Raw genomic sequence first — 21,869 nt, forward strand, 5'->3', positions numbered from 1 at the left:
ATTTATAAAGTAACCAAAACTCCTACCTGATCAGCACAAACCCACTACTATAAGGTTAAGAGCCTTGCACTCCGCAATTGAGCTACGAGAACATCTAAAACGGAACGGATCCACCGCCATTGCAGCATCTTGTTCAAATAAAAATTGCATGTGTAAATTTTTTGACACATGACAGGTATTATTAAGAAAAAAAAAAGTCACGTGACGATAAACTCATTCGTACATTTATAAAAATTAACCAAAACATTATTGTAACAAAACATGCGTACATTTTTTAAAACCACAAAAAATAGATATTAGGCTAAATAATATTATTAAATTTCTTCAAAGAAACTTGACATGAATACATTCTCAAATCAACGAGAGAGAATGTACCCATATAAGTTAAAAAAATGAATTAGAAAAAATTGAATGAATTTTATATAAAAAAAATAGGTACATTTTATATTTTAAAAATGATACATTTTACGTATAACATATTGGTACGTTTAATTGCAGCTTGTTCAAAAAATAATTATGACATGCACACAAGAAGGTTTTAATCTTGAATAGATAATGTCATTACTTATATGGTCACACTTAAAATTTGGATAAAAAGTTAATAATTAGTTATAAGTTTTTCAATCAAGTAAAGAGCGTTTTCAAAGAAGATGTTAAAATTCATTAATCCTAACTTAAAATATTGAGAAGATTACACTTCATATGATATGCCAAATTTGATTATCGTCTATTAGGAGTTTGACATATTAGGAGTTTGACATATCCTAATACCCTAAAGGCTTATGACTGTATTAACCTGAAAGCTTACGACGTACTTAATTTGTCTTCAGCAGCATGTGACAATAATCAATCACTCACCCGCTTATTTCATTTATCCCGCAACCAATCACCTTACCAAGAAAAAACAACGAAAACCGCCCGTCCAATCAGCTTAAAGCCGGCAACGTTACAATCCATTTGTTCATATTTCCAGGAAAACAGTTTTGGAGGGAAGGGAAAAACAATGAAAACCGGCCATCCAAGATCGAATATAAGTTCGCCATTCGCATCGTTCATTCCGAAGAAAGCAAATAAGTTAATTATATTAGCGCGCACAAAATATAATTCGCACTGTTTATTCCGAAGAAAGCATAGTTAGTTCCGTCAACCCTCTGAGCTTGTTCGGTCTAATGGCAGCAGCATAATATTAAGCGAAAGGGGACGCCGAGATTCTGCTTCTCTCTTGCGCACCACAGCCGCTCAGCATCCGTTTCGGTTCCGGACCTGTCACGGTTCGTTCTCAATTTCTAAAAATTTTCATGGCTTTTTAATTATCGTTTTGCCGGTTCTTGATCAAATTTGTTAACCCGAATGTTTAATTCTGTATTATTAGCTTAAATTTTCAGTCTTTGTGTTCTTTTGGCTGATATTAGTATGTTTTCTGTTTGACATTTGTGTAGATTAATTGGTGAACGCATCTGTAAGAGCTAGCTTAGATACACTGCTCACTCCAACTTGTGGTGAGTGTGGTGTTTTCTTTCGACTCCGATGGCGATATCGAATCCGGGAGTGCCCTCAATCAAATGGGCTCTGCGTGTTTTGGTTGTATTTGTGCACACCTGTAATGGGTTTTATCTCCCCGGTGTTGTGCTAGGATAGCACCAAATCTATTTTGGAACCAACTCAAGCTAACCCACAGGAATTATATCAAATAAACTGCAAGAACAAAATATAAAAGACACCAAGATTTTAACGAGGTTCCTCCACAGTCAGTGTAACTGGAGTACGTCCTCGGAGCAGTAGGAGCTCACCCAAAAATCCACTATCAACCAAATGGGAGTTTACAAAGTGTTGACAATCTCTCAACCCAAAAGCCCAATACACCCAATAGCTCTCACACACCAAAGAAACAAATAGAGAAAGAAATATAATGAATAATTTCTTCTCTATACATATAGCTCTCGGCTATTACAACAACACCTACTTTGGTGGATGATTACTAACCAATTGAAGCAGCAACTTGTTCTTCTTTTTGGGCTGACTGCAAGACTCCCTTGCTCTCTGCAAAACTCTCTGCAAAACTCTATCTTTTCTCTTTGCAAAAGGAGCTTTTTTTCTCTCACTTGTTTCCTACCAAAACCGAAATGAATGAACTTCCTTGCTTTGAACCAATATTTCCTTTTCTTTTAGCCAACACTCACGGGTGTTTAAGAGACAACAAAACATCTTTTCCCATTTTCCTCCCCAAAATAAGGAAAGGTGTTTCCACCTTTGGATTGTTAATTCTAAAGAATGGCCACTTGGCCACTTATTCAACAATCTCCACCTTGGCCAAGTTCCGAAAAACGTCATGATAAGCCAAACAACACAATTAACACACAACATCACTCCCAATCACTAGCAAGAGAACAACTCATGCCGAGCCAATTCTCCAAAACTCCTACTGCTCAACGCCTTCTTTATATAGGCAAAATGTGAGCCAAGTTCAAGCAATGAACAAACTTGGCTACACCAACAACCTTAGTCAACATATCAGCGGGGTTGTCTTTAGTTGGAATCTTCTGGAGAATGATTTCTCCTTCACCAACAACTTCACGAACAAAGTGATAACGCACATCTATGTGCTTGGTCCTCGCATGATGAACCTGATACTTAGCCAAATAAATGGCACTCTGACTATCACAATGCACCTCCACCTGCTTCTGATCAACCCCCAAATCTCTAATCAGCCCATGTATCCAAATGGCCTCCTTTATAGCTTCAGCAACTGCCATATATTCAGCCTCTGTAGTAGACAAAGCAACAGACGACTGCAAAATGGACCTCCAACAAACTGGCCCTTTAGCCATAGTAAACACATAGCCTGTAGTAGACTTTCTTCCATCCAGATCACCTGCATAATCTGAATCAACATAACCAACAGCAAAATGACCAATACCAGAGTCATCCCTCTCAAAGCATAAACCAACATCTCGAGTACCATGGAGATACCTCAATATCCACTTAGCTGCATTCCAATGCTCTTTACCAGGATTATGCATATATCGACTCACCATGCCAACTGCATGAGCAATATCCGGTCTAGAGCATACCATTGCATACATCAAACTACCAACCAAATTTGCATATGGTATATTTTTCATTTGTAGCTTCTCTTGATCAGTTTTAGGACATTGTAGAGAACTCAATTTAAAATGAGGAGCCAAAGGGGTACTAACCGGTTTAGTTGAATCATGAACTCCAAACTTCCGAATCAACTTCTCAAGGTATTGTCTTTGATTCAAACAAACCAAACCCTTCTCTCTGTCTCTAGTGATCTCCATGCCAAGGATCTTCTTTGCTTCACCAAGATCCTTCATCTCGAACTCATTCTTCATTTGATTCTTCAATTTCTCAATCTCTTCAACATTCTTTGAGGCAATCAACATATCATCAACATATATCAATAAATAAATGAAAGACCCATCTTGCAACTTCTTGAAGTACACACAATGATCATATTGACTTCTAGAATAATTTTGGCCTCTCATAAATTTATCAAATCTCAAATACCATTGCCTTGGAGATTGCTTCAAGCCATAAAGTGATTTCTTCAACTTGCAAAACAAATTTTCTTTCCCTTTCACTTTATACCCATCCGGTTGACACATATAGATCTCTTCATTCAAATCACCATGTAGGAAAGCCGTCTTCACATCAAGTTGCACAAGTTCAAGATCATATTGTGCAACAAGAGCTAACATAATGCGAATTGATGAGTGCTTCACAACTGGAGAAAAGATTTCATTGTAGTCAATGCCCTCCTTTTGTGCATACCCTTTAGCAACTAATCTTGCTTTGAATCTGACATTGCTTTTCTCAGCAACATCTTCCTTCTTGGCATACACCCATTTGCAACCAATAGCTTTCTTACCCTTAGGCAATTTAGCTAACTCCCAAGTCTTGTTTTTCATGAGAGAATTCATCTCGTCGCCCATGGCATTGCACCAATTCTCCTTTTCTTCACTCTCAATGGCTTCCTCAAAATTGGATGGAATCTCATCAGTGATAATAGGAAGAGCAAAAGCAACATAGTCACTATACCGAGCTGGCTTGGTAATATTTCTCTTTCCTCTGTTCTTAGCAATAGACTCTTGAGGTGAAACTTGCTCTTCAACTTGAATAGAATCTTCAAGTTCAACTTCTTCAACATTCTCATGGTCTTCCACTTCTTCACTTGTAGTGGCTTCGACATCAGCGGAAATAGGATTTGAAGTACTAGAGGCAACTTTCTCAAGCTCCACCTGTTGGACATCTTTCACATTCTTCTCAGAGTCTCTAAACATATTTTCTTCATCAAATGTCACATCTCTGCTGATTACAAGTTTTTTCATCTCTGGGCACCACAACCTGTAACCTTTGACACCACTACTAAAACCAAGAAAGATAGCCTTTTTGGCTCTAGGATCAAGTTTATTTTCAGTTACATGAAAATAAGCAGGTGAACCAAAAATACGAATATAATCATAATCATTAGAAGGTTTTCCAGTCCATACCTCCATTGGCGTCTTACCCTGAACAGCAGCTGAGGGTAATCGGTTGATGATGTGACATGCATAAGTAACTGCCTCTGCCCAAAACGACTTGCTCAAACCCGACTGAGACAACATGCATCTAACCTTCTCAAGCAAGGTTCGATTCAATCTTTCTGCAACTCCATTTTGTTGTGGAGTTCCCCGGACACTAAAATGTCTCACAATCCCTTCCTCTTTGCAAACTTTAAAGAAAGGGTCGGATGTGTATTCACCACCATTATCCGATCTCAAAATCTTAATCTTTCTCCCAGTCTGGTTCTCAACCATTTTCTTCCAACCCAAGAAAATGCTCAACACCTCACTCTTGTGCTTCATAGTGTAGACCCAAGACCTTCTTGAATAATCATCAACAAAGGTCACGAACCAATGTCTACCACTCAAAGAGGGAGTCTTTGTAGGACCCCAAACATCCGAATGCACATAATCAAGAATGCCCTTCGTCTGATGTACAGCAGTACCAAACTTCACTCTAGTTTGCTTTCCCAAGACACAATGCTCACAGAAATCAAGCTTACAAGTCGTGGCACCTTTTAGAAGACCTTGTTTCACAAGCCCTTGTAGAGCTTTCTCACCGGCATGGCCTAATCTCATATGCCACAATCTAGTAGTATCAGAATCGGATGTGCCCATATTTTCTGAGACTACAGATGCTTCACCTGTCACAGTGTTTCCTTGCAATAAATACAAATGGCCACTTCGAGGAGCTTTCATCACAACAAGTGCACCATAAGTCACCTTCAATGTCTGCCCATCTGAATGAAACCTGAAGCCCTTGGCTTCCAAAGTTCCCAAAGAAATAAGATTTTTCTTCAAATTCGGTACATACCGAACACCTGTCAACTCTTTAACCATGCCATCATGCAACTTCAAACGAACTGTACCAATCCCTTTTGTTGTGCAAGGATTGTCATCTCCCATGAACACAACACCACCATCAAACTCTTTCAAGCTTGAAAACCAATCCTTGTGAGGAGTCATATGATGAGTACAACCCGTATCCAACACCCACTTAGTAGCACAATCAAATGATGAGGAAGTGGTTAAAGCAAAATCAGAAAAATCTGTTTCAACCTCAGCAACATTAGCTTCAGAACTTTCTTTGCCTTTGGTCTTCAATCTAGGACAATCTTTCTTCCAATGGCCCTTATTACGACAAAAGGCACATTCATCCCTTTCCAAAGGTTTTCTACCTTTAGAGTTTCCTCTAGGTCGAGACTGTGATTTTTTCCTGCTAGAAGAGGATCTCTTCTCCGATGATCTACCTCTAACAAATAAAGCTTCAGAGGTACTATCATGATTTTTATCTCTATGCCTCATTTCATAATTCATCAAGGCATTTGACACATCTTCAAATTTCACAGTTTCTTTACCATGCATAATAGTGGTAACAAAATGCTCATAAGAGTCCGGCAAGGAATTCAACAATATTAAGGCCTTATCTTCATCCTTAATATCCTCATCTAAATTTAACAAGTCGGCAATCAACTTATTAAAAGCATCAAGGTGTCTAATCATTTTTGTACCTTCTTTGTATTGGAAGCGGTAGAGCTTTTTCTTCAAGTGTAGCCGGTTCTCTGCACTCTTCGTCATATACTTGTCTTCCAATTTTTGCCACAACACACTTGCCAAAGTCTCCCGCATCACAAAATACTTCTGAGTTTTTGCAAGGCACAACCGAATTGAAGAGCAAGCCCACAAATTTAATTTCTCCCATTCCAGTTTCGACATAGCTTCAGGCTTCTCTCCCAAGGCGGCAAGAAGATCTTGTTGAGCCAACACATCTTTAACCTCACATTGCCACATCCCGAAGTTGTTTGTGCCATCAAACTTTTCCACTTCGAACTTTGCATTTTGCACCGTAGTTCTTGCAAACCCGGAGCTGCTTCCAAAAGGATTCTCATCTTGCCCGTCTGACATCTTTGGCAACTAGACAGTACCCAAGAGCAACCAGTGCTCTGATACCAATTGTTGTGCTAGGATAGCACCAAATCTATTTTGGAACCAACTCAAGCTAACCCACAGGAATTATATCAAATAAACTGCAAGAACAAAATATAAAAGACACCAAGATTTTAACGAGGTTCCTCCACAGTCAGTGTAACTGGAGTACGTCCTCGGAGCAGTAGGAGCTCACCCAAAAATCCACTATCAACCAAATGGGAGTTTACAAAGTGTTGACAATCTCTCAACCCAAAAGCCCAATACACCCAATAGCTCTCACACACCAAAGAAACAAATAGAGAAAGAAATATAATGAATAATTTCTTCTCTATACATATAGCTCTCGGCTATTACAACAACACCTACTTTGGTGGATGATTACTAACCAATTGAAGCAGCAACTTGTTCTTCTTTTTGGGCTGACTGCAAGACTCCCTTGCTCTCTGCAAAACTCTCTGCAAAACTCTATCTTTTCTCTTTGCAAAAGGAGCTTTTTTTCTCTCACTTGTTTCCTACCAAAACCGAAATGAATGAACTTCCTTGCTTTGAACCAATATTTCCTTTTCTTTTAGCCAACACTCACGGGTGTTTAAGAGACAACAAAACATCTTTTCCCATTTTCCTCCCCAAAATAAGGAAAGGTGTTTCCACCTTTGGATTGTTAATTCTAAAGAATGGCCACTTGGCCACTTATTCAACACCCGGAAGCTACATGCGTACATATTCGAATGGGCAACAAATCATTACCAAAGTTAACTCCTTGACTTCTATAGGCACTGGGCTGCCCTTGAGCTACTACAGTCTCCCTTATTGCAAACCCCCTGAAGGTATCAAGAAAAGTGCTGAGAATCTCGGGGAACTCCTTATGGGTGATGAGATCGAAACCTCTGCGTACCGCTTCAAAATGAATATGAATGAGACTCTTTACCTGTGTACCACACCCCCCTTGACTAAGCACGACATAAAGCTGCTGAAACAGAGGACCCGTGATATGTATCAGGTCAATATGATCCTTGATAATTTGCCTGCGATGAGGTATGCTTATGGAAACGGGGTTAAGATTCAGTGGACGGGGTTTCCTGTTGGGTACACACCACCCAACAGTAAAGAAGATTACATCATCAATCACCTCAAGTTCACTGTTTTGATTCACGAGTATGAAGGGAGTGGTGTGCAGGTAATTGGGACTAGGGAAGAAGGCATGGGTGTCATTTCAGAAGCTGATAAGAAGAAGGCATCTGGGTTTGAGATTGTTGGCTTTGAGGTTTCCCCTTGCAGCATTAAATATGACCCAGAGGCCATGAAGAAAAAAGCCATGTATGAAAATATCCAACCTGTAAATTGTCCCACAGTGGTCAAAAAGTCTCAAATAATAAGGGAGCAAGAGAAAGTATCATTCACTTATGAGGTTAAGTTTGTGAAAAGCGATATAAGATGGCCATCAAGGTGGGATGCTTATTTGAAGATGGAGGGTGCTCGTGTGCACTGGTTCTCCATCCTGAATTCATTAATGGTGATCCTTTTCCTCGCTGGTATAGTCTTTGTCACATTCCTAAGGACTGCGAGGAGGGATTTAACAAGATACGAACAACTGGACAAAGAATCTCAAGCTCAGATGAATGAAGAGCTCTCTGGGTGGAAGCTTGTTGTGGGAGATGTGTTCAGAGAACCAGACTATCCCAAGCTTCTTTGCGTGATGGTTGGAGATGGGGTTCAGATTACAGGGATGGCAGTTGTCACAATCATCTTTGCAGCATTTGGTTTCATGTCACCAGCTTCACGAGGAATGCTACTGACCGGAATGATCATTCTATATCTTTTCCTTGGGATAATTGCTGGTTATGTTGCTGTCCGTATGTGGAGAACCATAAAGGGAACTTCCGAAGGGTGGAGATCGGTTTCCTGGTTTGTGGCGTGCTTCTTTCCTGGAATTGTCTTTGTTATTCGTACAATACTGAATTTCATTCTATGGGGCAGCAAGAGTACTGGTGCTCTTCCCATTTCTTTGTATTTTATACTCATCTGCCTCTGGTTCTGCATTTCCGTGCCTCTCACCCTTCTTGGGGGATTCTTAGGCACACGAGCTGAGCCAATTTCATATCCCGTAAGAACCAACCAGATTCCAAGGGAGATTCATGCGCGCAAATATCCATCATGGCTTCTTGTTCTTGGTGCTGGGACACTTCCGTTTGGAACCCTTTTCATTGAACTCTTCTTCATCCTTTCTAGCATCTGGCTTGGAAGATTTTATTATGTCTTCGGTTTCCTTTTTATAGTGCTTATGTTGTTGGTTATCGTTTGTGCTGAAGTTTCAGTAGTTCTCACATACATGCATCTTTGTGTGGAGGATTGGAGGTGGTGGTGGAAGGCTTTCTTTGCCTCAGGTTCAGTTTCCTTTTACGTGTTCCTGTACTCCATCAATTACCTGGTATTTGACCTGCAGGGTTTGAGTGGGCTTGCATCGGTTATCCTTTACCTCGGTTATTCATTGATCATGGCAACTGCAATCATGCTGTCAACTGGCACCATTGGCTTTCTCATGTCTTTCTACTTTGTTCATTACCTCTGCTCATCCGTAAAGATCGACTATAAAAGTGTTGGCTGACATTGTTATCAAACAGTTGGGAAATGTGAGTCTGCTATATGATAGGAAGGTTATGTTTTTTTGTCTTTACACTTAAGCAGCTATCCTTTGTGTGATTGTGGATAAATAAAACACAAGGATGTTTTTACACTTCCAAGTTACAATGGAAAAATACTGATTTTTTTTTAATTTTTTTTTCCTTAAAGATAGATTTTATGTTAAATTCCAATCGAAATGTTTACATCTTCAGCCAAGATGTTAAAAAGGAACTCGGGACCAATACAATCCCATCTAAAAGAACCTCTAGTTTTCTGAATAAACGCTGCAACAGAATGCGCCGCTTGGTTGCCTTCTCGAAGAACAAACTCGAATGAAACAGTCCCCACATCATTTGTAATAGCCCGAATGTCATGCACTATGCTTTCCACCTCCGCATCAGCACCGACCTCCTTCCTTATCAACCTAATAACTTCACGAGCATCAGACTCTATGATAATGTTTGACAAACCATGTCTGCTGCACTCCTCCAATGCCTCTCGAATGGTAGAGGCCCCTGCCTCCATCATATCTGTTGCAAGCTTGTATCCCGAAATTACCGTGTACTCGCCATTCGTTGTATATTTCCAAATTAAGCGATCTTGAAACGAGCATCTAAGAACGACTTACAAAGAAAATACTTATCGCTGAGAACCGTTGCCAATAACGAATCAGGGCTATGCATAATTCTCCATCACGTCTTCACAATCATCGCAAAATTAAAGCACTGTAGGTCTCTGAAACCCACGCCCCCATGTTGCTTGTCTCGCTTCATTTTTTCCCAAGAAATCCAATGCAAACCCCTCTTCCCATCAAAACCATTCCACCAATACCGGGCAATAGCTCGTTCAATTTCCTTGCATACTCCAATCGGTAAGCGGAAGCATGACATAGCATGATTTGGTAATGCCATAGCCCCCGACTTTATTAGAATCTCCTTTCCCGCTTGTGTTAGGAATTCTTCAGCCCATCCGCTCATCCTCGACTCCACATTCGTTCGCACATTTTCAAAGACTGCTCTTTTTTTTTAATGCCCAAAGTCCGCTTGGAGACAACGTATTTACCAAGACAAGCCTTTATCTGAACACCTAGACTTTCCGCGACCCTCTTCCGCCGTCGCTTCGGACACTTGGTCCCAAAGAAGATCGAACTCCTATCCTTGTTGATTACTTGGCCCGATGCCAAAATTAACGACATCACCCTTTATCGTATCCCAGTGATCATGGTAAAAACTTTCTACAGTAATTTTATTCGCATAATATCCCGTACCACATTCCCATCGTTTTCTAGAATATCATTAAAATCCCCTATTAGTAAACAATCATCATTACACCCCATCATCCGTTGACTCAACGTGTTCCACTGCTCACACATTTTCTTATCATCTGTACTTGCATATATTGCATACAGTCTCATACACTTGTCACGTGACGATCATGAACGCTTGCTTCAATAAGAAAATCTGCATACTTCACTAACACCACATGGTTCACATCTTTCAAAAACAAGAGCACATTCCACCACCAATCCCCTTCGGTTCCATCGCATGCTTAAAATCCATCCCTAACCTTCTCCTTAGATACCCATGGCGACTACTACAATTTTTGGTCTCCAATAGTATCACGATGTCGGAATGTGGAGCCTATTCTGCCCAATAAATTATCAACCGTCAACAGTGGCGTAGCTAGAATTTTCAAATAATGGGATCATAATATCAACCAAAAAGCTTCATTGGGTCATTTCATCGAGCACCTAGTAGACGCCTGCGAATTCCTGCCAACATATGCCGAAAGTTTATGTCAACATACGTCGACGACTACTATTTCTTGTACAGGCTTGTCAAGGGTGAATGTAGGAGTAATTTTAGTTTGACTTAGTTGTTTGTTGGGGTCAAATACAATATACAGACAAATATACATAGAGTTTTTAAAGTTATTAGGGTCAAAGACAACCAATGATCCCATACTGGCTCCGCCACTGACTGTCAAGGCATCCAATACCCTGACCGTTCAAGACGATATATTAGTCTCATGACAACCTTAGAGACCCCTCAAGGCTGGCCTCCTCCGCTTCCTCAGCAAATAGTGGCATTCCTAGTACGAACATTCCTCACTTCCTCCTCGCCCTCACAATCCGTTGCTTCCGCAGCCAGTCTCGTCCTCTTTTTAATCTTCCTCGTAAGGCAGCATTCTTCAATAATTGGCCCCAAATTAAAAGGGTCAGACTCCTGCGAAAGTATACACATACCTCTTTCTTGTTCCACATCAGAAGGCGTTACCATTTCCTTTTAATATAAACCACTTTTAGTTTTCGTTCAATTAATTGCTTTTCCTAAGAAGAGGAATCTGTACAAAAGAAATTCAATTACTGTACTTTATATTTTCCAGTAAATTAATAAAGTACGTACTATAATACGAATTGGCTTGTAACATCACGGGACAATTTCATCAAAAAAATTCTCCTTTACAACGATATTTAGACTATCTCCAACCCTTAAGGATAAAGCTTAAAAATTTAAACCAGAAAAATTTAAGCCATAACCTAAAAAGTGTTTTTCTCCTTCAAATTTTAACCCGAGATTATTAAACAATGATTTTAGCCTAATTTTATTTTTTGGGTAACTTTTTTAAAAATAAAATTTATGTAGATTATCCTAATTTATTTTTATGAACATTATGATTTAAAAATATTTAAATTTTGATAAGTAATTAAAAATCATACAAATACATAAGTATTTATAAAGTTTTAAGTTAAGTTTGACTGAAATAATTTCTTAAATTATTTTAGATGTTAGATTTAATTTTGGGCCGTCAAATCTTTTTTTTTACCATTAGATTTGATCTCATCTAATCATAGCCGTTAGATTATAAGTGATAAATAAAAAAGAAAAAAGTTTGAAATATGACAGTTTGGTGGGTCCAGAATAATTTAAGCCATGCTTAAATTCTAGGAGAATCTAGCCCAGAGATGTATTTTCTCCCTAAGGCTTATTTTAGCCCATGGTTGGAGATGACTTAGGGGGTTTTAAAGCTTATATTTTAAGCTTTATCCCATGGGTGGAGATGGTCTTGTGGGGGGTGTATTCAATGGGGAGTTTAAGAGATTTTGATGTATGTAATTAGTAGATTTCTATTTGTTGTAAGTTTGAGAACTTTGGTTAATTTAAAACGTTTATTCAAACTTCCGTTGCTTATTCACATTCGAATTTATTAACACATAATCTCGTATTTATAAAGTAACCAAAACTTCGACCTGATTAGCACAAAGCCACTACTACAAGGTTAAGAGCCTTGCACTCCGCTAGGAGAACAACTTAAACGGAACGGATCCACCGTTATTTGTAGCATGTCCTGTTCCAATAAAAAAATTATATGTGTAAACTTTTTAACACATGACATTGTATTACTGAAAAAGAACGTCAAATGACGATAAACTCGTTCTATGTAAGTCATTCTCTTGAGTTAACCACGTGAGCATGTTCTCATGAACTGGTCGAGATAAAGGCAAAAACATAATTGGCATCGTGAGTTAGCTAAAGATAGTATTAGAAATGTCATAAAGGTCGCACGCGACGCATCTTGGCTTGAAGTTTAAGTTTCTAATCTTCACTTCCAAAGGTGTTTTAGATGTAGAAAAAGCAGATCCATGTTTATACATTCCTGATTCCTACCAAATACAGTGATTGCAACGTTATTGCCAATATTGCTATTTGCTACATAATCACACCCTAATAGTATAGATTAAACGATATTTTTAAAGATAAAAGTTTTACAACCATAACTTTTGTTGGAGCAATATTAGAAAATATGGAAATAACACAAGAATTCCATTAATAATAATCATAAAGAAATTCACAACATCAATTTATGTATGAGATTAATATAAACAATTAGAGAGAAAGTTAGAAAAACTGACAAACTTGGAGATTGAGGCTTGCACAAATGCAATGTCCTAAAGACAGAATTTTGCCCCTACTCTTGTGCTTGTAGTTCGGTAGGCGTGTCTCAGGATTCAACAATCTATAATCCGAAGTCAAAGCACTTCAATCTTCGGACTTTAGCGAACTTCATATATTTCGTACTCTCAAAACATGACTCGGATTTTTACTAAGACATTGGAGAAAACTCTTCTCTTAATTCTATTAGATATGTGGGATGTTTGAGGTTATATAGAACTCAAGCTATCCCTTTTGAAACATTGTGATTATTGCTTGAAGTTCCAACGAACAGACGCAACTCATGAATTTGAATTCAACTATAACACATGACTCTTATTTTTCATTCATATAAATTAAATATTATAGTATATAATTTCCTACACTTTAACGAGGGTTTTATTTCTAAAATTGCTAACCACTATAACAAGCATATAATAATGATGATAACAATGCAGTTTCATAAAGCATAAGAATGATCAAACGGAAAAGGCCGTAAATCACAATCATTCTATATTTTTATTTTTGACAAGGTGATATTTTATTGTAAATTATTTTAATTTATGCGATAAGAATTCAAATTTGGATGCAAAGAGTTGGCGCATTGTTTTGACCAGCCACAACGTCATATATATATATACACACACACATATGCAGATTCTCACGTGTTACACACCTGTTCGCCAATTTGTTCTCAATTGTTCCCTCTCCTGAGCTAAAAAAAGAGGGTTAGGTGCTGAGTTGCTCAAGTTAGAAAAGAGCGAGTCTACAAATACAATTATGACGATGGTTAACAGGATACTAAAGAGTTGAAAGTAGCTAAATCACATTACATGTATTATGACTACATGTCCATTAAGATCCGTAGAGGATCGTTGTTGTAATTGCATCTTGTTCAAAAAATAATTATCACATGCACACAAGAAGGTTTTAATCTTGAATAGAGAATGTCATTACTTTTTTTGTTTTTTTTTTAACAAACGATATTATCTACACTAAGAGAAAGAGATGAGCTTAGCCTCACAATGGACTAACAATAATGTGGAGAATGTCATTACTTTTTTTTTTAATACATAGAATGTCATTACTTATATGGTCACGCTTAAAATTTTGATAAAAAGTTAATAACTAATTATAAGTTTTCCGATCAAGTAATGAACATTTTTAAAGAAGATGTCAAAATCCTTTAATTTTAATTAAAAATATTGAGAAGTTTTTACACTTTACATGATATGCCAAATTTCATTATAATCTATTTATGATTTCACAAGGTGATTAGTTACCGTCTGTTGAGAGTTTGACATGTCCTATTAACCTGAAGGCTTGTGACTCTATTAACCTAAGAGCATAAAACATACTTAATTTGTCTTCAGCATGTGAAGATAATAAATCACTCATCCGCTTATCTCATTTATCCGGCAACTAATCACCTTAACGCGCTGCTTAGTTACCAGCCTGGAACGATTAAAATCCATTTGTGCATATTTCCAAAAAAAAAAAAGAAAAGTTTTGGAGGAAGTTAAAAATAATGAAAACCACCCATCCAAGATCCAATCTAACTATATGCTTCCACAGTGGGCTGGGGCCCACCATATTAGAGCGTGGAGAATATAATTCTCATCTCCATTTGCACCGTTTATTCCGAAGAAAGCAAAGTAGTTAGTTCCGTCAACCCTCCGAGCCTGTTCGGTCTAATGGCAGCGGCATAATATTAAGCGAAAGGGGACGCCGAGATTCTGCTTCTCTCTTGCGCACCACAGCCGCTCAGCATCCGTTTCGGTTCCGGACCTGTCACGGTTCGTTCTCAATTTCTCAAAATTTTCATGGATCTGTTGTATTTTTGAAACGCATGATTTCAATTTATTTTGTAATTCCAAATTTTGGATCTGGGTATGCTTTTTTATTAACGTTTTGCTAATTGGATGATTGAGTGAGTATTTGAATGTTTATGCGCTGTTAATTAGTGGATCTGATGCGGTTGAAATATAGAAATTGAACAATTAACAAGTTCTTGATCAAATTTGTTAACCCGAATGCTTAACTTTGTATTTTTTGCTTAAATTTTCAGTCTTTGTGTTCTTTTGGCTAATATTAGTATGTTTTCTGTTTGAAATTTGTGTAGATTAATTGGTGGATGCAACTTTAAGAGCTAGCTTAGATCCACTGCTCACCCCAACTTGTGGTGAGTGTTGTTTTCTTTTTGATTCCGATGGCGATCTTGATTCCGGGAATGCCCTCAATCAAATGGGCTCTGCTTGTTTTGATTGTATTTGTGCACACCTGTAATGGGTTTTATCTCCCCGGAAGCTACATGCATACATATTCGAAAGGGCAACAAATCATTACCAAAGTTAACTCCTTGACTTCTATAGAGACTGAGCTGCCCTTCAGCTACTACAGTCTCCCTTATTGCAAACCCCCTGAAGGTATCAAGAAAAGTGCCGAGAATCTCGGGGAACTCCTTATGGGAGATGAGATCGAAACCTCTGCGTACCGCTTCAATATGACTGTGAATGAGACTCTTTACCTGTGTACCACATCCGCCTTGACTGAGCACGACGTAAAGCTGCTGAAACAGAGGACCCGTGATCTGTATCAGGTCAATATGATCCTTGATAATTTGCCTGCGATGAGGTATGCTTATCAAAATGGGGTTAAGATTCAGTGGACTGGGTTTCCTGTTGGGTACACACCACCCAACAGTAAAGAAGATTACATCATCAATCACCTCAAGTTCACTGTTTTGATTCACGAGTATGAAGGGAGTGGTGTGCAGGTAATCGGGACTGGGGAAGAAGGCATGGGTGTCATTTCAGAAGCCGATAAGAAGAAGGCATCTGGGTTTGAGATTGTTGGCTTTGAGGTTTCCCCTTGCAGCATTAAATATGACCCAGAGGCCATGAAGAAAAAAGCCATGTATGAAAAAATCCAACCTGTAAATTGCCCCTCAGAGGTCGAAAAGTCTCAAATAATAAGGGAGCAAGAAAAAGTATCATTTACTTATGAGGTTGAGTTTGTGAAAAGCGATATAAGATGGCCATCAAGGTGGGATGCTTATTTGAAGATGGAGGGTGCTCGTGTGCACTGGTTCTCTATCCTGAATTCATTAATGGTGATCCTTTTCCTCGCTGGTATAGTCTTTGTCATATTCCTAAGGACTGTGAGGAGGGATTTAACAAGATACGAAGAACTGGACAAAGAATCTCAAGCTCAAATGAATGAAGAACTCTCTGGGTGGAAGCTTGTTGTGGGAGATGTGTTCAGAGAACCAGATTCTCCCAAGCTTCTTTGTGTGATGGTTGGAGATGGGGTTCAGATTACAGGGATGGCAGTTGTCACAATCATCTTTGCAGCATTTGGTTTCATGTCACCAGCTTCACGAGGAATGCTACTGACTGGAATGATCATTCTATATCTTTTCCTTGGGATTATTGCTGGTTATGTTGCTGTCCGTATGTGGAGAACCATAAAGGGAACTTCCGAAGGGTGGAGATCGGTTTCCTGGTTTGTGGCGTGCTTCTTTCCTGGAATCGTCTTTGTTATTCTTACAATATTGAATTTCATTCTATGGGGCAGCAAGAGTACTGGTGCTCTTCCCATTTCTTTGTATTTTATACTCATCTCCCTCTGGTTCTGCATTTCCGTGCCTCTCACCCTTCTTGGAGGATTCTTAGGCACACGAGCTGAGCCAATTTCATATCCCGTAAGAACCAACCAGATTCCAAGGGAGATTCCTGCACGCAAATATCCATCATGGCTTCTTGTTCTTGGTGCTGGGACACTTCCGTTTGGAACCCTTTTCATTGAACTCTTCTTCATCCTTTCTAGCATCTGGCTTGGAAGGTTTTATTATGTCTTCGGTTTCCTTTTTATAGTGCTTATGTTGTTGGTTATCGTTTGTGCTGAAGTTTCAGTAGTTCTCACATACATGCATCTTTGTGTGGAGGATTGGAGGTGGTGGTGGAAGGCTTTCTTTGCCTCAGGTTCAGTTTCCTTTTACGTGTTCCTGTACTCCATCAATTACCTGGTATTTGACCTGCAGAGTTTGAGTGGGCCTGTGTCGGCTATCCTTTACCTCGGTTATTCATTGATCATGGCAACTGCAATCATGCTGTCAACTGGCACCATTGGCTTTCTTATGTCTCTCTACTTTGTTCATTACCTCTTCTCGTCCGTAAAGATCGACTAGAAAAGTGTTGGCTGGCATTGTTATCAAACAGTTGGGAAATGTGAGTCTACTATATGTTAGGAAGAAGAAGTATTTTTGGCTATACCATTTCGGCCTTTACACTTGGTTGCATCTGAAAGTTGACAGTGTTGCGGTATCTGAAGCAGCTCTCCGGTGATAGCGTCCTTTGTTTTCTGTGTACTGCCCTCATTTGCGACATCACCGGCGGCAGATTCTCCGTTTACCCGTCTATCCCATTTCGTTTTACTGCTTCACTAGCGTTGCGCTTTTACTTTAGTTTAATCACATTGTGTTAGAAAGTTGTAGCTCGGGGACCTTCAATCCTTGTGTTCTCTTTTATTTCATATTTGGAATGGAAAAGTAAATTGGATAATTCTTTTAATTCTCAACAGATTGATTTTTTGCTATTAATTTCTCAATTTGATTTATGGGGTTAAGTTCAGTTCAACATTTAAAATTTGTTTAAGTTGAAAGCTTAGGGGCATTTGATATCCGTTTCTGGGCGATTGATGTCATTTTAGTTTTCTCAACATGTTTCAGTTTAGTTTTCTCAAAAACGAAATAAGTTATCAAACGGACGCTCTTATTACTCGTACTCCTTACTGCTTTACTGTTTGGTAAGCGAAACTTGCGACATAAGCAAACAGACGCTGTCAAAGTTTTACACCAAAAGGCAAAAGGTAAAATCTTAACTTATGAAACTCCATAAAGGAAACAACACAAAGGTGATTTTGTTCTTTCATCCAGAGTGCCCTATCACTCCATATCTGGATCCGGGTCGATCAGGTAAGCTTCCGCAGGGTCATCGTCCAAGCTCTGCTCCGTTTTCTCGTCATCTTCAGTACAAGTTTGGAAATTTTCGACAGATGAATTCTCCGAACGCCCGTAAGAGGTCGAGTGGCCTTCAAGGCTAGGCTGCATTCTGCTTCCCGCAGTCATCTGATATGCCGGGTATAGTTCCATTGTTCCTAAACCTGAAACGCCGTTTAGTACGCCCGCGGCAATTGCACCACCAAAAAATTGCTCAGCAAGTTTCTTATGTGCATTCTCCATAGCAAAATTCATGTATCTCTGCTCAGCATCCTGCCACAATTGCAATTGCCTCCCAGCCTGCAAAGTTGTGGTGTGTATTATGAATACAGAAGAAGGTTTACATATATCAACTTAAGTTCCCAAATCAGTTTCCGAACTCGAAAACTTACCTCAATTTGCATTCTAATTCTTTCTTCATCAGCAGCTGCCATTACCAGTTCATCAGAGGGCCTATACATGGAGCCACAACCCAAAACATAAAACATCACAGCATTTACAAGATAATGCACTTGAAAATGGAACTAGGGTAATGATTTTCCGCACTCTCATTTTCTATTTCGGCACTCGTCTTCTCGTTTCCAGCATTCGATTTAATAAATCGAGGGAGAATCAATAGACAAAGTTGCATAATGAGAAACTGAGAGTGCGAAAATAACTACCTTTCCAAATAAGTTAACAAGTGCATTCGTATGGAAGATAGAGGAGCAGAGCAAATCATACATTCTTGCGGTCTGCGGGAGTTGCAAGGGAGTACGCCTAGTGCTTAGGCCTTCTTCCAAGTCCTGTGAACCTGAGGTCTCTTTCGCTTAGTGGCAGTGAAAATCTAAATGCAGCAACTCAAACATGAAACATCTTTCACAACGCACAAGTTATTTTCACATAGGGCCGGTCATAAGATTTTTGAGGACCGAGGCTACCTCAAAAAATATGCCTTAACTTCCTATAATAAAAATTATTTGTTTTCACACGTGAGGCTTCAACAAAATTATAATTTAAAAAACACTTTAAACTCAATAATTTAGACAAGGAAAAATTAATTTATTTTGTATTCAGAGAAAGGAATAAAAAAAACTCCGAGTTTACAAGTGGATAGTTGTTGAGTTTGTTTATCTTATATATGAACTTTTAAAGTACATTTATAAAGCCGTGAGGTGTTTTTTCTTATTTACTAACCCTTTCAATATGAGACTAAAAAAATAATCATACTTTCGAGTCTTTAATTGACATGCATAAGCAATGAATGGACACTAAATTAAAACCTTGGTAACACATTATATGATTTGCAAATTTGGTCTACACATTACTCTTTGTTGAAGGTTAGACTTGAATTGAAATTAAAGTTTAAAATTTGCAACCCACATAATTATTAGCTAGTAAAATTAACAACTAAAAATAAATTCGTAAAACTTGGAAAGAAAAAACATGGACACAACATTTCAAACTATGACCTCTCCATAATATTAAAAAAAAAAAAGAAAAAAAAAGACAATTGTTTATGATAAAACTTCTTGGTTATTTAACCAAATTTTATAAATTTTATTATGAAAAAGAAATTCGTACAAATGGGAAAGGCATTTGAATCACGACACCCTCATTAATTTTAAACAACATAAACCCTCACTTCTGGTTAACGAGACAGACTGTTTTGAATCCAAGACATCCTCATTAATTTTAAACAACAGAAACCATTAGTTCTAACTGAACTTCTTTATCATTTAACCAAAGTTTATAAATTTATACTATTATAAAAACATATATAAACTAATAATTTTGATGCCCCCAATTTTTTGAGCCCTAGACGGTCGCCCAGCTTGCACTGGATCTGGCCGGCCTTGTTTTCACTATACCAACTGTTTAGTTAAGGATAATTTTTCCTGGTATAGTAGTAAGTTTCTAGGAAGAACATACAGATTTGTGTCCCCTCCGTCCATTCCTTCCCTGAGTACCTTCCAAGTCTGTATTTCTGCAAAAATGATTATCACCTCAATCACTTGTAACAGTGAAATTTAAAAACGTCTCCAGTACATTAGCACTTAACATTAGAATTCTAGAAATTATACGCAAATAAAACTGGTTACAAACTTTTACATATAAAGGATACTAACAGAACCGTCTCAAAGCAAACTGATGTCAAAGACAAAAATGCAATGATACCTTCCTAATTTATACCTTAATATGATTTTCTTTTTTTTTTTTTTTTTTAAAAAAAAAATTAGTGAAATTAGAATACTTTCCAATCTAATCTACCAACTATCCTTAAACACTATGAATTTAAAGCACATCAGATTATTTAGAAGAATAAGGAAAATTTGTGGGTTTTCCTTCTCAATACGATAAATGAGAAAACTTATGAAGCATGGTTTAAAGTGAGGCCAAATGCACGTGTTTTATTCGTATTGCCTCAGAGCCGGATTTGGACACTAATAAGGACCTCAGTAAAGAGAAATATTTTCTTTGTAACACCAGTGGCATATCACATATTATTACATAAGTGATGGAAAGTTTTATTTTTTATGTTATTAATTTTTTAACACAAGAATCTTACTACTTGTATAAAGACACGTGGTGTTCTACTCCGTGTTCCGGACACATTGAAAAATCTTTCCTCAGTAAAGGGTCACTAAATCGGTTTACGAATGTCTTATTGGCAGTTTAATGTTTATCTAATTCAAACTTTTATTAAATGTTTATAACCGGTTCTGTTTGTGTATATTTTCAGAGATTTTTTCCACAAGCATCAATGAATCATGCATGGATCAAACAGACCTGGAGGTGGCTCTTCACTTGGAAAAGAGTTATTCCCTGGATACCCATTGCCTGCTGAACTTTCTTCGGAGTTGACTCTGCAAAATGTAACGCGTGACACAATCAGAAACCGAAATCCGAAAACAAGCGAAAAATCTCAAAGCCAAGGAAGAAGGAGCAGGGTTACTCACTGTGAGGGCCTCCAAGCTGATTGACAGCATCAACAAAGCGGGTATGAAGCTCAGGAGTCCATTGAAGTCGGGGTCTGAGCTTTGCCTTAAGAACACAGTCTTGAGGCAGCTGAAGATCACGAGTTTCACGATCAACCTCCTCCACCACCGCCGCCTCCCCACCCTCGAGAACAACTCTGTCATCGCTACGAGTGACAATAGGAGTCGGACAAGATCCTTGAAAATCCTGTTCATCACCACCACTACAACCAAAACCAACCATTTTCCCCTTCTTCTTTTCAGAAGAGAGAAAGCAAATGCAGAAGCACAACTAGATAAAACCCAAGGGGCATAAAAAGGCTAGCTCTTTCTGTGGTGGTGTATAGCTTGCTAGCACAGAATTGGAGGTTACATGAGGAAGGCACAGAAGAGGCCAAAGCCAGCAGGTTTGTCTTTAATTTCTACTGCATGAAGGGAAACGTGGAAAGCTATGCCATTGCTCCAGTCTTTTAATTTTCATTTTTTTTAAAATTTTTATTGCAAGCGATATTACCATTCTAAAAAATTTGAACTCGGAACACAGTGAGTTTAAAAAAAATCCTATCCACCAGTTGCTTCATTAATCCAGTTAGTTTCATGTGAATTAATTGTCTTTACCATCTTTTTCATTACTACTCCCAAGGATTTAATGCCAAACTGCACTTGTAGTGGTACTAAATGAATATGATCTGTCCTTGGTTTGAAAGGCATGTCTAGCTTTGTTTGGTCATTTAAGAAGAAAATACCTGACTCTTACATGTAACAAGACGCTTTTCATTTCTCGTTACATATAAATCGCAATCTGATATGCGTGGAAAATGATTTATACACACTTATTATCACATTCCACACGCTATTATTTTTT

The 21,869-nt window shown here is 38.3% G+C and overlaps 3 protein-coding genes across 3 annotated transcripts; 2 read left to right on the top strand and 1 right to left on the bottom strand.

Moving 5' to 3' along the window:
• Positions 1–7,200: 7,200 nt before the first annotated feature.
• LOC137749580 (transmembrane 9 superfamily member 12-like) lies at positions 7,201–9,164 on the top strand. Its single transcript, XM_068489703.1, has one exon. It carries the CDS (start codon positions 7,207–7,209, stop codon positions 9,097–9,099), a length of 1,893 nt encoding a protein of 630 aa, XP_068345804.1. The 5' UTR covers positions 7,201–7,206; the 3' UTR covers positions 9,100–9,164.
• Positions 9,165–14,694: 5,530 nt separating this feature from the next.
• On the top strand, positions 14,695–17,611 carry LOC137749516 (transmembrane 9 superfamily member 12-like). The gene is made up of 2 exons (XM_068489619.1): positions 14,695–14,844; positions 15,171–17,611. The coding sequence occupies exon 2, from the start codon at positions 15,258–15,260 to the stop codon at positions 17,235–17,237; it is 1,980 nt and encodes a 659-aa protein (XP_068345720.1). The 5' UTR covers positions 14,695–14,844; positions 15,171–15,257; the 3' UTR covers positions 17,238–17,611.
• Positions 17,612–17,993: 382 nt separating this feature from the next.
• On the bottom strand, positions 17,994–21,307 carry LOC137749579 (protein PHR1-LIKE 3-like). Its single transcript, XM_068489701.1, has 6 exons — positions 20,987–21,307; positions 20,817–20,893; positions 19,959–20,013; positions 18,771–18,840; positions 18,440–18,500; positions 17,994–18,347 (listed from the first exon to the last, which is right to left on the bottom strand). The coding sequence occupies exons 1-6, from the start codon at positions 21,246–21,248 to the stop codon at positions 17,994–17,996; spliced, it is 879 nt and encodes a 292-aa protein (XP_068345802.1). The 5' UTR covers positions 21,249–21,307.
• Between the last annotated feature and the right edge of the window lie 562 nt (positions 21,308–21,869).

Source organism: Pyrus communis, chromosome 11 (assembly GCF_963583255.1).
Source record: "Pyrus communis chromosome 11, drPyrComm1.1, whole genome shotgun sequence".
In the NCBI taxonomy this organism is placed as follows: Eukaryota; Viridiplantae; Streptophyta; class Magnoliopsida; order Rosales; family Rosaceae; genus Pyrus; species Pyrus communis.

Coding starts and splice junctions, on each gene's coding strand:
- LOC137749580 (XM_068489703.1), top strand. CDS start 7,207: ATGCGTACATATTCGAATGGGCAACAAATCATTACCAAAGTTAACTCC.
- LOC137749516 (XM_068489619.1), top strand. CDS start 15,258: ATGGCGATCTTGATTCCGGGAATGCCCTCAATCAAATGGGCTCTGCTT.
- LOC137749579 (XM_068489701.1), bottom strand. CDS start 21,248: ATGGTTGGTTTTGGTTGTAGTGGTGGTGATGAACAGGATTTTCAAGGA. Junction 18,841..19,958: donor GACGGAGGGGACACAAATCT/GTATGTTCTTCC, acceptor AAGAGACCTCAG/GTTCACAGGACTTGGAAGAA. Junction 18,348..18,439: donor GAATTAGAATGCAAATTGAG/GTAAGTTTTCGA, acceptor ACAACTTTGCAG/GCTGGGAGGCAATTGCAATT.